Source organism: Lacerta agilis, chromosome 9 (genome assembly GCF_009819535.1).
Source record: "Lacerta agilis isolate rLacAgi1 chromosome 9, rLacAgi1.pri, whole genome shotgun sequence".
NCBI classification, from domain to species: domain Eukaryota; kingdom Metazoa; phylum Chordata; class Lepidosauria; order Squamata; family Lacertidae; genus Lacerta; species Lacerta agilis.
The window spans coordinates 19,793,894-19,811,764 of record NC_046320.1 but is presented as its reverse complement, the minus strand read 5'-3'; the positions used below and the strand labels follow the sequence as shown (position 1 = coordinate 19,811,764).

The 17,871-nt window shown below is 45.7% G+C and overlaps 1 protein-coding gene across 2 annotated transcripts in view; it reads right to left on the bottom strand.

Moving 5' to 3' along the window:
- SGCZ (sarcoglycan zeta) overlaps positions 1-13,451 on the bottom strand; it is a 543,025-nt gene extending 529,574 nt beyond the window's left edge. For both annotated transcript variants that reach the window (XM_033160661.1, XM_033160662.1), the window contains exon 1: positions 13,403-13,451. In XM_033160661.1, the coding sequence (XP_033016552.1) occupies positions 13,403-13,441 (39 nt within the window). In that variant the 5' untranslated portion in view covers positions 13,442-13,451. The remainder of the gene's footprint in view (positions 1-13,402) is intronic.
- Positions 13,452-17,871: the final 4,420 nt, after the last annotated feature.

Sequence of the window (17,871 nt, the reverse complement as noted above, 5' to 3'; positions counted from 1 at the left end):
ACCAGGACACCCGAAAGTGGTTGTGCTTTTTTCAGACAAACCCCAAAGTTGTTGAGTTGTTGAAACACCACAAATTTCCGATTGACTTGCCTAAGATCCAGGAGAAAGCACTGCCTTTCAGAATCCACCCACCACCACTACGGACGTCAATTCCACCGTTGAATCCCAGTAATGCCCAGGATGGCAGCCCTAGGAGCTAGGAACTTGCCACCTGACTCTCCTTCCTGAAGAAGCCTGGACAGCTGAGAAGCAGTTTGCAAAGGGACACTATGGACCAGGCAGGACAGCTGTGTGTAAATGGACATCAAAGCTCATGCAAGTTTGCTGCTGAAGCCATCTACAGAAATGGACAAGGGTTTGTCTCCATCCTCTATATACTAGCACAGAACTTCCCTCCCGAAACCATGAATGCTCCCACATAATGACAACGTTTCTATATCAGATGATGATATCTCATGTAGAATATTCTCGACTCAGGTGGGCAAATCCTCACCTCACTTACGTGGGACTGAGCCCCATTGAATAGGACTCAATTCTTAGTAGACATGGTAAGGCTTGTGCAGCAAGTAGAGATTCCACCAAAAGGCTCATAGCATGGAAGTGTATGTTGTTCTTGTGAAGACACCTTCAGTAGAAGTCCTCTTTTGCTTTCAGACCATTATAGGTGAGGCAACTTGTTGCTTGAAATATTAAATTGACTTTTGCCTTTTGTCATTGCCAAGGATCAACACAGAAGCTCCTATTGATTTTCGGCATCTTTAGTTTTTATTGCTGAATGTATGCCGGCAATTCATAAAATCCATGCTCTACAGTCTTTAAGATGAGTGAAAGTGACGCCATATCCAATTAGAGTTAATTTGTGTGGCAGGATGTGAGGTTCATGGAAGGGAAATGTATTTGTGTGGCAAAGCAAGGATCATCTGCATACAGGCCTGCTATCTTTCTGGAATGCAACAAACACTATAAATCTGGGCTGTTTTACCTACAAATGGAAGGGAGTAATGTGCGCGTAGATCTCTGTGAATTAAACTATATAGCATCACTTTGAAACGGTGCTGTGAATACTAAATCCTCATATCAAGTTCTGTGTGCTTAAAATCAATTTCGCATTTACCGTCTTGATGATTCATACTAAAAATGTTCATAATAATTTTGTACACCGGAGAACTTTTGCACAAATTTTCTGAAATGCAATCAACATCAAAACTCTACTGCATGCAAAAAAATAAAAAATAAAAAATCATGGGCATACTAAAATATATAACGGAGCTTCGAAGATGCATATGGAATATCAGACGATGGGACCTCATGCAGAATATTTTATAGTACATAGAGTTATCATTAAATTATCCCTAGGGTGGGATTCAAGGTTGACAGCAATGGTGGCCTTACTTTTAAGCAAGTGTGCCTTGGGTCCAATTCAAAGTATATGTAATGTGCATTACAATGGATACCACAGCCTGCCATGTTTGGCTTTAGCTTTATGATTCAGGAAAAAGTTATCAGTACAACCCAGGAGAAGCAGGCAGGGATGTACAGATCAGACTATATGCTGTACATGGGTACATCTGTCCTACTCAGTTGATATATTCTCCTTGCTCATACCATGTAGCACAGGCTTCCTCAACCTCGGCCCTCCAGATGTTTTGAGACTACTATTCCCATCACCCCTGACCACTGGTCCTGCTAGTTAGGGATCATGGGAGTTGTTGGCCAAAAACATCTGGAGGGCCAAGGTTGAGGAAGCCTGGTGTGGCACCTCTACTGTAGCATGGTCCACCATGGTTTAGATTGCAATAGAGAACATGTCGGCTTACAGATGTTGCTGGAGTCCAACTCCCACCAGGCCCAGCCAGTATGGCCAATGGTCAGGGATGATGAGAGTTGTAGTACAGCAACATTTGAAGGTTCACAGGTCCTCCAACCCTGATTTAAAGGGTCTGGCTCAAAGCCATTCATCCAACAGCATTCAGAAAACGTTTTGCTTGTTCCACCTCCTGTGATATCAGAGCACCCCTGCTGATCACTGCAGCTACTGCCACCATATCTATTCACACATTACAGTGCAGATCTACAGATGGAACAGAATGCATGATGTTTGCTGTCCAAACACTTCAAGAGGGACAAGACAAGCCCAAAGTGGAGAATGGCTAAAATAGCCCCATCTAACTTCTGGAGGATTGGAGACAGAGAAAACCAACTCGCTGTCCTCTAGGAAGCAGAGAATGAAGAAAATGATGTTCTCCACCAAAAGGAAAGCATGGGACTGCTTGAGTCCCATGGCACCCCTAATGATTCTACCTAGAATTGTCATGGAATTAAGGTAAATCCCATTGTTCCTGGCACCCCTGGGATCTCATTAAAAGTTTTCAGTGTCAAGGGCATTGTGGATGCTTGGCATAATCCTTCTAATTCAACCTTTAGGATAATCTGGAGTAGGCTTTGCATTTGGTGTGTGTGTTTAATACTGGTTGGGGAAATCAATGTAATGATCAATACTTTTTGCACAAAGTGATAAGTTCTTGAGAGGACAGATATGGTGTATATAAAAAGCCACGAATAAGTACAAGTTAGAAGGATTTTCCTTTTAACCAAGTGTTGATATATTTTCAGCTTGAAACGTATTGAGCTTAGCAAACCTCTATATTAATACAAGACTGAAGTGTTCAGGCAGAGTAACTGCAAACTCTTAATAATGAAAGAAGGAAGAGAAGATTTATTTACTGAGGTCACCCTCTGCAATTCTCTTCACCTGTTTTTATTTGGGGGCAACCCTGTTCTCCACTTACAATACCTAAGAGGGTCCAGCCTTGTTACCCACTCAGTGCTCACTTAAATGATGCATTTCCCATGCCTACATCTGTATACCTGTAGGGAAATATTATGTGGCTGTCTTCTGTACATCCATGCCTTATTCCCTATCACATTAATGCTCAGGATGAGATGGAGTTCTGTCCAACTGGAATTGTGCTGGAAGCCAAGATGCTTGAAGAATTCAACCTTTGTTAATTCCAATGTGAACTGACCTGATCTGCACCTTCCAGACTAATGTTTGGATCTAAACATATCAATCCTTCCGGCTGTGAATTGCTCTGAATTTTTGATGTGCATCTTGGCTCAAAACCTACACCAAATACAATTTAGGGTGTCGTTTTAGGACACAACGTGTTTAGATAATGGGTACCTGAAGATAAAATATGCTACAAATGTATATTTAGTGACGCAAAGCATTCCAAAATATAACAGACATTTTCAGGCAGATCAAAAATGCAGATCAGTCTGGAAACAGTAGCAATCAGATCTATGAATGGACACATGTAGAACTGACATGGACTAGAAATAGATTGGTCCCTGGCTGAAAGCATTTCTGGTTCTGATCCAGCACCTGTTGCCTGAAACTAGACGCAGGAATGAACCTGCATATTCATGTATCAGTCTGAAATAGGCAACTGCTCTTGCTTGACTGTGTGTCCATGTTTATAAAATTGTCAGCTGGAAAACAGGCCTTCCTTAGGCATGCTTTGCTTGAGCTCATGATATTTCCAAGGGAAAGGTAATCACTCTCCCCACTGAGCGTTTGACTAAAACGTGAAACGTGTGTGATGAACGTGAACTGGCCCTTTTCAGAATGATGCCACCGCCTCATCCTGTCCTAAACAAGAAAAGAAATTTGCCAAGTGTTACTTTGTTCCTGCTTGACCTTTAATTAGGTAGAGCTTGAAGACTGGATATTCTGAAGGTGAATTGCAAAGGTTAATTGTCTTTTATCTAATGTTGATGATGACAGGCTTTGTGAAAATGATGGGATTTGGGGTGGCAAATGAGGGAAGGGAGGACGAAAGAAAGAAGAGCCGTTTGTTTATCAGGCAAGTCAGATAACTCTAGTCAGAGGTTGCTCTCCTGTCTCCAGCCTCAGCGATGAATACATAGCATGCATCGCACTAAAAATATGTCAGTTGCTACAGAGTAGTATTTTGCATTATGGAATGACTAACGCGTAACAGAAATAAAGCCACCTACTTAGCTTTGCCCATCAAAAATCCTCCCACACTGCACGAAGCCTGACTTACTTGGCTCGGTTTTCGGTGGGGAGCCTGTGAAACTGGCTTCCAAGATGGCTTGGTTTAGGACCACAGAACTGCTGAATCAGCCTCTTGAGGGCTCCCTCGTTTCACATTCCTTATGCCATATGCTGCAATTCTGAAACATCATCAATCTACCATGTGCTGGAGGACAGCATTGTTTAAAGCTCTCCATCTGCGGCTAGTTCTGTAATTGACTGGTCTGAATAATGTAGCCATATTTCATCTGGAAGTGGAAACCGGACCAAGCGGTTCTCAAGCATGTTACAATCCCCCAGCACCTATTGATACATCAGTGCAACAGCAGGAATAAAGACCCCCCCTCCTCCTTCTCTTCCTCCTCCACACCCCTTGATCACCTTACAGCAGCCTCTCCTGGTTTTTCCAGTGAACTGCCTTACTTCTTGTTGCTCCATGTTGCCCTGACGCAAACTACCTGCCTACAGTGACAGGCTTGATTTACCAGTTTGTCTTCACAGTGCCCTGGACAGGCTGCTACTTGACCTAGATACATTTTAGCATATACAGCCGTACCTTGGTTCTCGAACGGAATCCATTCCGGAAGTCCGTCCGACTTCCGAAAATGTTCAAAAACCAAGGCACGGCCTCCAATTGACTGTAGGAGCTTTCTGCACTCAATCGGAAGCCGCAGAAGCCCCATTGGACGTTCGGCTTCCAAAGAACGTTCGCAAACCAGAACACTCACTTCCAGGTTTGCGGTGTTCGGGAGCCAAAACTTTCAAGTCACAGGGCATTTGACAACCAAGGTACAACTGTAAGAATGAGATAAGAAGGACAAAAGCTGATCAGCAGGGAGTGTACATTGACATGAAAGTAGCCCTAGCAAAGAGCAAGGGTAGTCAGAGATAGGTCCAATGGAAGAGACAATTAGTTCTGGGTGCTAAAGGAGCCTCTGTATCAGGAGTGAGGGACCTTTCCCCCCAGATGTTGTTATATGACAATCCCCATCATCCTGGAGCATGTCTATGTTTTCAAAAGGCAGACATCTATTTCCATACTAATTCCAATGTGCCATGCTCTGTTAGCCTCTGTGCTAAACTGCTATAACCTATATATATGGGGCTGCCTCTGAAGAGCATTCAGAAACTGCTGTTAGTTAACCATGCAGCTGCTGGACAGCTAACTGGGACTGGGAGCAATGAAGGTGTCATGCTAGCACTTCATCAGCTGCACTGCCTCCTGATCTCTTTCCAGGCCCAATTCACAGGGACCTTTAAAGCCCATCATGGCTAGGGGATGGGGTACTGTAATAATCCCTTGCCTCCATGTGTGGCTGCCCATACATTGAGATCACATCATTTCGTAGGAGTGCTTTCACCAATAGCTTCACCAGAAAACCAGCAGTCAACCATTAACATGCTTGCAAGAACGGACGTACCACCAAAAACTAAAACTAGCATATTTGTAATCCTACATTTCATCCTTCTTAGGATTGTCACTTTCAGGTAGAAATACTGCTTTTCACTGGTGTTGTTAATTACCTCAAGTTAATAATATCACCTGAAAGATTCTTTTTTTTATAGGTTTGCATAGTCTATTCATCCAGAAAAAAAATGTCAAGATGATGTTTTACACACCCTATAAAGCACAATCACCTGCCATCTGAGACCGATAGACATATTTCAATGATTGCAAATGGGAGAGGGATGGAAATAAAAGATGCTGCAAGAGTTGCGCCATAAAGAGTGGAAAATGCAAAGGAGAGATTTACAGCAACAGAAGCAGGATCAGTGTGGGGCAAGGCAATTCAGTGCACATGCTTCACATGTGAAAGCTTCTCTTCCATTGCCTTCAGATCCCAAACTTGCTGCCTTTGTGTCATTATTTAAGGAGTGGTTCAAAGTCAGTTCATGCCTGTGCAGTGAGCCAAAGCACATAGGCGTACAAGCCTTCAAAAAGCAGCTCATCCGATTGTCAGCTAAATATTTCAAACTATACTGTGAACATTTGTGTAAGTATATTTCCATGGGCACATATGCAAAATCACTTGGATTTGTTCTCCATTTGAGCAAGGTTAGCCAATTTCCAGGTGGCATTGAACTACAACTCCCATCATCCGTGGCTATGCTGACTGAACTGAAGGGAGCTGGATTCCAGCAACATCTGCAGGGAACAATTTTGGGTCTCCCCGACTTGGTATGGCTACTCTTGGTATGCACTCCACAATCACTAGGTACGATCCAGTCAAAAGTTAGGTACATTTAAATTGTGCTGATTTCAGCAGGAGAGTTACACTGCAACCCTAATCATGTCTACTCAAAAGTAAGCCTCATAAAGTTCACATGTCTGCACTCTTAGACACACTTTGACGCTTTTTGAGAACATGCTTAGGAAAGATATGTGAATTTTAACTTATGCTAGTGATTATGAACCAGAAAGTAGTAGGTAATATTTTAGTTTAATTAGCCCACAGTTTAAGGATGTGCTCCTGGGCATGTATGCAAAATATGCACGTGCTTAGCTGTACACAGAGGAAATGCCTGTGCATATAGGGACACACATTTAAACATTGCAAAGTGGTTTTGCTAATGCAAAGGACTGCACCGCAAAGGATTTGGAGGAGACACATTCAACATGCATCCCAGTGTTATGCATGCTTACTCAGGAGGAACTCTCACTGTGTTCACTGGGGCTTTCTTCCAGGTAAGCGCAATACAGCCCTAGTTAATTTTTATGACGGTGCTCCTTTGAAACAAAACACCACGGATTTGTGAATTAAAAGTATGAAAGTCCATATATGCATTGGAGACGGATGCTGAAAGATCAAAGCAAAAGCACATCAGCCCCCAGATCTCTGGATGAAAACTTGCTTTCTGTCTCTCTCATTTTTGTTCTGATCTGTTTCATCGCAAATTCGTGCAGAGACTAGCAAGGTGAAGTGCCTCCCCTTGCTAGTTTTCAGTTTTGTATCAAGTGACCTTTCAAATGTGCCCAGCACCTTTGAAAATATCACAACACACATTCAAAGAGACACTCGGCAGTGAGCTTTATTACGGTTCCTCTGTAGCTAAGTGCTTAATGAAACTCTAACTTTTAAATGGACTCAGAAAAAAGGGGCTTAACATAAGCTTTATGCTTACAAATAAAAATCCATAATGCTCTTAGCAAATGAAAAGCTTATTGCCAAACTACCCAGAAAATTAGATGGCAGGTCCTGTTACAGTGTCTCCAATAACCTGGGATCAAAGAACGGTGCAAGGGGAGTTAGATTTTGCTCCAGGCCATAGATAGCCAGGGATAACCAACTTCTCTATTTTGGGGGGCCACCGTAAGACACAAGTCCCAGATCAATCTGGCCTCTTCATGGATGATCAAGACTTTAGTAAGGCAGGTATTACTTTGCATTAAAAGCTTCAGGTATGGAGCACAACACACTCAGAACCTAGCACGAGGTCATTGATTGTAGGGAATGAAGAATGAAAGTGAAAGACCTCCCCAAGAGGCAAATAGTTCTTCGCTTTTTTTTTCTACTGTGGTTGCAGAGCATCCCTAACAAGAGGACTCCTGTTCAGGATTTTAGCCAGCTATTCTTTTCAAAGAGGGCTTTCTATCCATTCAGTCCCGTTTTCAGTTCCTCTTTTCCAGCTGACTCAATATTTTGCATATATCCAGTCCTTACTGCATGGTTCTGGTTTTGGTTTTGTCTGCCGTTTCCTTGTGTTTATTTCTGGTATATATTATAGATATTATACACTTTTGTAAACTGTGGCATTCCCCCTAAGCATGCTGGTGCACCCTCCTTTTCTCTGTTTCGTCTCCCTGCTTTCTGTATTCGTGGGAGTAAGACGTATAAAATTTGCAGCATCTCGTTGCTTCTTTAAAGTGAAAATTTAAGCAACATTTTTTTTTTTTTTTTTTGCCGTGCCTCGATTTCATTTGGCAAGGCAACCAAACCACATCAGGAATCACTAACTGATCTTCCCAAAGCCTGGCCGTACTGTGCTTTTGTAAACAAGAGAGACAGATTTCAGATGGAGAAGTATTTGTGCTGCTAGCGAGTTCGTTGCTGTTTTGATCCAAGTATTCTTTCTAAAGCCAGAAGCGATTTCTCATAATAAAATAGTAGGTCCTCCACACAAATAAGATTTTAGAAACATTTTTTATTTATTTTTAAAGATAGTGTTACACTGCTAGGCCGAGTCTGCTGCATTTCAAGATAGATGTTTGGAGGAGGCAGTGTTTTAATCAGGTTTCAGGCAGGCCTTTGTGAGAAGACATAAGCTCCATAAAACGTTTCCATAAATGAACTGAAGTCAGAAGGAAATGACCAACTTTGCAAATAGCATCACATTATCCAAGGAGGGCTCTCTCCAAACTGAGTGAAACGGTGGGGGATAGGAATAGTACTAATAATGGCAGATTAAGCTCAGTAGTGTGACTGCAAAATTATGTGCATTCCGCCCCTGTTTGCCCAATAATCCTAACTTCACAAATACAATGATGGGATCAGAGCCAAGTAGGTCTAATCAGGAAATAGATATTGGAGGCATGGCTGGTAACTTAATAAAAATGTCAACTCAGTGTATGGCAACTGGGGAGGCAGGAAGCAAAATCCTTGCAAGAGATTAAGAAGTGGCAAACCTGTTTCAAAATGGCTTCATACAAAACTGCTGCGGCTGCATTTACAATAGTCTGAACAGATCTTACCAGCTCATCTCAGGAAAGGTAGCACAGAGCACTCTATGGCACTGCAAAGGGCCAACAACAACAACAACAACAACAAATTAGAGTTTGGGGCCATTTTCCTCAAGAGTAAGTGCTGCGGTTTGGAGACTTTTTGGTTTAGAAAACCCAAGAACAAAGAGGGTCGTGATACCAGTTTACAAAATTAGGCACGTTCTGGAAAAAGTAGGTCAAATGGACTTCCTCCCCCATCTTCCTCTTCTGTAACTTTAGAACTTGGTCTAGGGATCATACAGAGATGCGGGTTGCCAGGAGAATCAGGACAAACAACAGGTCCTTCACATAGGATTAAAAAAAAATATGGAATGGGCCACTGGATGAGTTGAAGGCTTTCTAAGATTAGGCACTATCATAGAGAATATGTCTATTAGACATGGTGGCTAACAGTGGTGCAGTTAGGTAATTTCAGATCCTTTTAATCATATTGTTTATTGCCCTGCTTGCTTTGAAATGTGGTAAGCCAGCCCTGCTGCATTTGGAGGTCTTTCTGCCCCAAAGTTATGCCCTGGTGGCAAAAATGAGAGCTAACAGAATCTCCAGGTTTGTTTATACACACACACACACACAGAGAGAGAGTCAACAAAATATAGGTATTATGAGCATTAAGGCCACAATCCTAACCATGTCGGCTCATAATTAAGTCTCACTGAATCCAGTGGGGCTTACTCCCAGGTAAGTGAGCTTAGTGTTGCAGGTACATCAGGAAATGGCATGGTCCACTGGTGGAGCCAAAGCAAATTTCTGGTTTCTGGGCTGCTTGCAAAGATTGCTGAGATAAGTCGGCTTTGGTTTGACCCAGCCAAAGCAGTTCCGCTCAGAGGCATAGACACGTGCTTCATTGAAGAAATTGGTTACACTTTAATAAGAGGTGCTAAATGTGCACGTTAGCTCTGTAATTGTAAAACACAGAAGGAGAGCACAGGGGGGTTCTAGGGTGAAAAAAGTAGACTACGCAAAACCAGTCAGGTCTGTCCTCACCTGAGCTAATCAGTAAATCAAGTGTTCATCTTTGAGACCTTGGCATGACCACCTACTTCTGCTTCTGTTGTTAATATTATTTAACCATTCTTAGCGTTAGTTTTACACACACACACACACACACACCATGCTCTACAAATTAACAGAAGCAGCCCCTGGCCGAAAAGGAGCTTAGAACCTTAGGTTTCAATCTTACGCTTGCATACCTGGAAGTGAGTCCCATCAAACTTAATAGGACTTACTTCTGTGTAGACACTCCTCGATTTGTCCTGTAAATGTGATCAGTGTTGGTGAGAGATCAGTGACTACCGCCCATTTGCTTCTTTCCAACTTAAGGCAGCCTCTGAATTTCTTCTTCTTTTTTGCTGTGCTTTCCTGATTCTCTTCAGTCACGCAGCTGAAACCCAAATGCCTCATGCTCACAAGCCCGCTGCACCCCAAACACACAATGTGCTCAACCTCGTGTGCAGAAGGAAGGGGGGGGGTGTCTCATTCTAATAATACCAGCATCTTTAAGTTGGCATTGCATCACTGTCAGGGGTGCCAACAAAGCTTAGTAGCTAAGAGAAGGAAAGTGTTGGCTGTCCCTTATATTTATTTATTACACGTTTCATCCACCCTGGAGCAAATGATAAAAAATAGCTGATAATACACAATATGCTGTGTGTACAAACACACCCACACCCAAACTCATCAGCAGCTCCTTTTTAGCCTTGCTCAATAAAATGGTATCTTGCATACACACCACCCCCTACTGGTGATTAATAGAATGCAGCAGACCAATTATCAAAAAGTATTAGCTGTCTAGCCAAAAAGGCTGAGTTTTAACAGGCTCCTAAAAGCAGCCAGTGGAAGGCACAGGAGACATTGTGGCACATGAGAGGAAGCATGCATGGGAAACAGTGCTCTTGGAGCAGCCCTGATGGAAAAGTGCCACCTACCTAGGTAGGTAGGTAGGTAGGTAGGTAGCATAGGGCCATAGCTGTCAACTTTTCCCTTTTTTTAATTCCCTTATTCCGAATAGGATTCCTCGCAAGAAAGGGGGAAAGTTGACAGCTATGCATAGGGCCTACAGTCATACATGTCCAGCATGTAGGCAGGTAGGAGTCCAGCCAGGTCTGAAACTCAGGTGCATGTGCACCACATGAATCAGCTGCACTTGCATGAGCATATCGCATCTCACAGATCAGCATCACGGCGGCATGTCCTGAACTTGCAAATGTGCTCCACTCTAAGCCATGTGGGTTTCTATCGCTCCTCTGTCTTCTGTGCGAGGATAAAGTTCCCCTTGAGAAGCACTGCTGCTTTCCCTAAGGTACCCAAGGCAAAGAACGGGGGGGAAGGAGCATTGGGAGTCCCCTTTCGTCCTGGCTGCCTCTTCTCAAGGTCGCCCACTGTCTCCCAGCCCCTGCAAAAGTGGCCTTAATTGTAGAGCTGCTCGACGGAAGATTAATGGGAACGCATCTCCCTCTCCCTCAAACCATGGTCGGCAGAAAGACCACATGCAGCGGAGAAGTACCTGCCAGTCCCCAAGTGATGGCGAGACGTGTGAGACGTAGCCCAGTTTAGGATTTCCACAGAACTTTGAAAGCGGGAGCCATTTCCCTGCGGGGAAGTGCCCTTATACCGTCCTCAAAGAAAACTTTGTTCATAAACCTATGTTACGTATCGCAGCTCCCTGGGAAGAGGGAAAGGCGGCAAACTGTGAGGGGATCTCAGTTTATTGAGGGATGGCATTGCACCAGGCTGGAAACCGAGCTCGAAGCAGTCTGGTCTTGGCTCTTGCATTGTGTTCATATAATAACGATCACCATAAAATCATCTCAACAGAGCTGGCATTAAAATGCCCTATTCTTTAAGCTCCTGAAATTCAGCAGGTGAAGGGTATGTGGTGGCGGGGAAGGGGGGGGGTTGCCATTTTTTTCATGCATGCTTTCTTGGAGGTAACTCCCAGGGAACTCTGGGGGGCTTCCTTCTGAGGCGACTGTGCACAGAAGCATCAAGCTGTAAAAGTTTATGTGGTGAAATGCATCCTTAACAACAGGGAGCAATGAATCACAGTTTTGGGGCACGAAATGTCCACCGCCCAGCACCCCAATATCAAAGTTCCCACACCACACATTTCAATATTTGAGGAAGTGAAGCAACTCCTCAGAATGAATAAATGGCATGCCTGCCACATGTAAGGACATGATAATTCTTTCTGAAAGGTTTTATAAGGAAACGGCTGTGGAACAACATATTCCTTCCAACTATTCCTCTTTCACACAAATTATCTGATTCACAGTGCAGTGGGGTTTTTTTTATTAAAAAAACATACATAAATTATTTTTTTCTTTTTCAACGACCTTCTTCTCATCCTCTTTTGATCCTCTGCTACCCTTATATTTACATTATTTCACCTTAGTCTTCCCCCGTTTTTCATTTCCCCTTCAGTACCACGCCTCTCCCCATGCACCCCATTCCCCCTTCTCTTGCCATGGCCACCTTACTCTGCCTTCTCCCCGATTTCACCGCCTGCTTTGCTTCCTAGGAAAAGCCCCCCTCCCCTTTTGCAGGGAACAGGTTCCAAACCAGCAAGACGGAGTGGGCAGCTTCATGGCGCATGCTCCCAGCAACCAAGCATGCTCCTTAAGAAGGAGGGAGCCTAAAAGAAGGCAAAATCGGATGGGGAAGTTTCGTTGTTTAAAAACCCTCCACTCCGCGATTCCAATGCAAAGTTTTCTAAGCTCCCCTCCCCCCCCCCCAACACAGTACGTGGCTGCGTCGGCATCCCTGGAAAATCCCGGATAGTTGCCTTGCGTGGCTTGTTGTAGTCCTGAAATATTGAGCCTTGGGCTTCTGGAGTGTATGTAAAGCCGGGGGGGGGGGGAGAGAGACTTTAGAGTGAGGGGATCCGCAGAGGGCAGGGAACCCCATAGATCAAGAGCCGTGCAAGACAAGGAGGAAGATCGCCCGATCACTCTCCCAGCAGGCTATACAGGCTGGAAATCGGGAGGGAGGGAGCTTTGAGAGGGAAGTTTCGCTGAGGAAGGAACAGCGGCGTCGTGAAATGGGGCGCGGGAGAGGGAAGCCACCTTTCAGTTCTTCCTCCGGCGGCCGATGATTAATAGACCCTGCGCGCCACTGTCCGAAGTGCTGATGCAACTGACGGGAGGAAGCAGCGCTTTATCAATAGGATCATGATTAGGAAGGCGCAGCAGAGGGAGGGAGAGGGGGAGGGAAGAGGAGAAGCGCAGCCGGGCTTTTGCCATCTAATCTCCAGCGCCCGTGGTCCTCCCCCCTCCTCCCCCCTCCCCCTCTCCCCACTACCAGAGCCTCCTCGTCTCTCCCCCCCCCCGCCCCCTTCTTCTTATTTCCTTCTTCTCCTCCTCCTGTAGGGGCCGGCGGACGGGGCTGCGCTCCTTCCTCCATGCCCACCCTTCTCTCTTCCCACACCCGGCATCTCCGCGCACCGGCAACAGAAAGCGCCTCCAACTCCTTCGGGCTGAGCCTGGGCAAAAGACACCAACACCACGAGAGGCATTTCTCTTTCTCCCCCTTTGCACAATCGCTCACACACGCTCTCCCATATCTCTCTCTCTCTCAACACCCGGAGTGTGTGTGGGGGGGGGGGGGTGAGAGACGATCACACGTACCTTGAGCTCTTCAATGTCCAGATCGGGTGCTCTTTCCATAGACCGAAAGTGAACGAGGGAAGAGGCGAGGCGGAGGGAGGAGGAGGAGGAGAAGAAGAAGAAGAAGAAAAAGAGGTGGCGGAGGAGGAGGAGGAGGAGGAAAACACCAGAGAAGTTGTGCCAATTTCTTCCTCTCTCTTCGGAGCGAGAGCGAGCCAGCCAGTCATCGGTTCTCGGCGCTCCGCTTCCAACGCGAAGTCAGCCTTGCCCTCGCAATCCGTGCGGCTCGAGTCAATGGCATCCTCCGCCAAGCGCGCCGCCTCCCAGGCTTCCCAAAAGCAACAAATAAATGTGGAAAAAGGAATCAGATGCCCCGGCCCTTCCTCTCAATTTTTCCTTTTGGGAGGGGGGGGGAGGTGGGGAGGGAAAAACCACACACACCTCCCTTAGCGATCGGGGTGGGGGGGGGGGGAAAGCGACAGGTGATCTTGGGAGCCCCCGGATCTTGTCCTGTGCCGAGGCGAAGGAATCGAGGGGGGCGGGGAGAAGAAGATGGGTTTCCCGTCGGGGTGGGACGCCGAGGAGAATCCTCTCCGCGAAAGCTCTCCTCCTCCCCAGCCGCCGCCTCAGCAGCCGGCAGCGGCGCCTCGCTGGTAGCCGAGGCGAACAGCGGCGCCTGCCTTTCCCCCGGACGGCACCAATGCAGCAAAACGGCGGGCGAGCGTCTCGTGGTGCTGCGCCTCCTTCGCCCAGCCGAAGAAGGCAGCGAGCGCCCGGCAAGAGCAGCGGCGCAGCGCGGGGCTGCCCGGCATGCTTACCCCGGCCAGCTCCCCGCGGGCGCCCGGGAGAGCGAGCGAGCCCCAGGCATCCGCCGCCGTCCCTTCTCTAGCTTTCTCCGCTCCGGAAAGCTTAGTCCTGCATATAGACGCCCCGATTGTTGTGCGGAGGCTCTGGCGGGAAGGGAGCTGGAGGAGGGAGGGAGAGAGGAAGGGGCGAAAGAGAGGAGAAAGTCTGCGGGGGGGGGAGAGATAGAGACGCTCTCCCTCCCTCACCCCCTCTCTCCTGAAGGTTAGGCTAAACAGAGTTAAAACCGGGTTGATTGGGGAAGGGGGGGGTGGGAAAGAGAGAGAAGGATGTCTCGCAGGGAGAGGAAGAGAAGAGATGGGGAGGGGGGGAGATTTCTCTCTCGCCCCAATCTCTCCTGTTTTACTGTCCTTCACCGCCAGGTGACTGACTTCACTTCTCTCTTCTCACAGCCAGCACTGAGGGGATTTCTCTCCTCTGTCAAAAAGCAACATTTCCTTTCCCGGCCCGGCCTGCGGGCCCCGGGTCCTAGCGCCCGCCTGTCTTGGCAGCAATGCTGCTTCGGAGCGAGCAGTCGCGGGCACGCACGGAATTGGGGGGCCGGCGGGCCGGAGGGGCGCTATGGCTGAGTGAAGCTCCGGCTGCAATCTTCGGAGTTTCCCTACATATCACATTCACCCCACCCTTATTGCACTTCCCACGGCGTGCTGCCCCAACAAATATTAGGGATATTTATAAAGGCGTTTTTATGTCGTTCCTGTTGTAGCTGTCAGCATCAACCTACACACACACTTGATCAATTCAAAGGTTTGTGGTAATACAGAGATATAATTCGGAGCGCCTCTTGATTTATAAAAATGTCCCCTTCTAATCTAAGTCGGCTAAAGTTCCCATTGATGTGCAGAGTTTCTTCCCCTCCCCATGCAGATCAAACAACTTCCTAAGAGTCTCCTACCAGCATATTTTTTTAAAAAAAGAAAAATAACTTTCCCAGTGTTTGTTATAAATTCATCTGCGCTATGGAATACAGATCCTGTTCCACTTTCCTGTTGTCTACGACTCTCCACCCAAGCACCCATTCTGCATCTAAACATATTTAACCTAAACATATTTACATCTAAACATAAGTTATTTTCATAGAATCCTTAGGCAGTTTTTGCCACATTAAGACAAGTGCTGTATGTCAACATCCTGTCCCCAAGACCTTTCCCTCAACCCCTAGAACAAGAATGAAGCACCCATGGACCTCCAAATGTTGCTGCTCTGCATCCTTCATCAGCCCCAGGCAGTGTCAGGGATGGTCAGAGATGGTCTGTGTAGTTTACAAATGTTCAACGTTCCTACAAGCCACAATATCCAACTTTTATTTCCGAATTTCCTTATCTCAGAATTGACTTAGGTAGGAGAATTACCTTACCACCAGTGTTCGAAATTCCCATTGTTCCAGGTGCATTTTGCAACTGGGAATTTCATTAGCAGGAGCAGTTTCTGATCTCTGGGCTCAGTACTGCGCCTAAGATTTCACATTAAAACGGCAGAGTGGAAGCAAAGGAGGACCTTTTTCTGCCTCCCCACTTCAAGCTACTCTCTGGAGAATGGAGAAGAGACCCTCTTAAAAATATTACTGGGATGGGCAGGGGAAGGACTAGACCATGTGGGAAATGAACACAATATTTTAGCTGCAGCTCATTCATTTTCAGCTTTGTATTCTTGTTATAAAAAAGCACACCTAGACATTCCGTTGTTGCGCCCATAACTTTTTGCCATATCGCTCCTCACTTTCATATCTGTTTCTAACACTGCTTGCCACTGAATGTTGATCTCTTGGAGCACGCAAGACACATAGCCCTGGCTTGAGAATAAAGTTCCTTTAAAGTTAATTAAGCACATTTCTTTGCCAGAGCTGAAAAAGAGGCTGAATGCCCCAATGCAATGGAAGCTTGGAGCTTTCCTGCCCAGAATGTTTAGTTCCTCCATTGATTCCCAAGTAGGGAGTCTCCTAGCTTGAGTTCCATTCTCTTTTCAGTCTATCTGTATGGTATTTGTTTAGGGTGTGAGAAGTCCAGGATTCATTCCTGATCATGCAATTTGGGGTGGGGGTGGGGATATGTTTTTATTTGATGGGAGAAGCTGTAGATCAGTAGTAGAACACATACATCATGTTCCATCCCAGGCATCTCTTGGTAGGGCTGATGAAGACCACAATCTGAAACTCTGCTGCCAGCGAGTGTGGATGAATGGGCGACAACCTGCATTAAGATCAGCTTCAGAGACTCTGCCTGTAAGCCTGCTGATAAGATCAATTAGGTTAGCAGGCACAAGTGACTGCTGCTTCTTGGTGGAGACCCTCTGGCTATGAACTGCCTTCCAAGTGAATTGTGTGTATGGTCCCTACAATATAGGCTGTCTGTCAAGCAGACCTTGAAAACTCACCATGAGTCTTTGCACTGCAGACTTTGGAACTGATGAGCAATTTCAATGGCAAGAATTTCCACACACCCTTGTTTCCTTCGTATTAAAGGAGAGGTTTTATCGAGAACTGAACTGACCCACCTTTTTCTTCTCATATTTGACAACTGGATGCGGCACTGCATATTAAGTAGTTTCCTGGTGTATTACCCCCTTCTCTGTATCTGTGTCTTATTTTTCTACTTTTACATTTATTTTTATTTGCCATGCCCATCTTTTTTATTTATTCTGTACGTGTTTATGCCAATAAACATTTAACTAACAACAACAAAACTGATGTAAGAATTGGATAAGAAGAGCCTGGATAGATCAGCCTGATAATAATAGTAATAACAGTAATAATAGTAATAGTAATTTTTTATTTATACCCCGCCCATCCGGCTGGGTTTCCACAGCCACTCTGGGGAGCTTCCAACAGAATATTAAAAATACGATAAAACATCAAATATTAAAAACTTCCCAAAACAGGGCTGCCTTCAGATGTCTTCTAAAAGTCAGATAGTTATTTATTTCCTTGACATCTGATGGACAGGCATCACTACCAAGAAGGCCCTCTGCCTGGTTCCCTGTAACCTCACTTCTCACAGTGAAGGAACCACCAGAAGGCCCTCAGAGCTGGACCTCAGTGTCTGGGCTGGACCGGTGTTATATGTTCTCGGCGGTTGCTCCCAGTCACCAATCTAGCTGCCACATTCTGGATTAGCTGATGCCTTATGAGTGTTCTGAGCAACAACTCCCATCATCCCCAGCATCAACATTTTAGACCAAAGCTTTCAGGACCTTTTAGTCCAGGGCACCTGGTTGCGGAACATGGCATTAAACCAAAGCTAAATCTAGTGCCACAGTGGCAGACTAGATGGCAAAAAGCTTCTAAGTACAGAGCTCACAAAGAGTGCTTTCTCAGAAATAAGCAGTTTGCATTTGCACATTATTATTTTTTTAAAGGACTTAACTTTCGGTCAGGCTTCTTCCTCAGTTTGGAGAAACCTTTGAGAAGCAAGAAATCACTGCGAGGATCTGGCAAATGCTTTGCCTTTTAGCAGAAGAAGGATCTCAGAGGAACAACAGTTCGTCATGGAAGCTGCTGCTAGCCCTTCACATGCATAAATTATTTCTCTGTTCGGTGCTACAGATATCTGAGGGCATAATCAAGTCTTAGTGCTGGAGGGAGATACTTTTGTTCTAAGAAACGGAGCCTGGAACGGAGCCATTTTGCT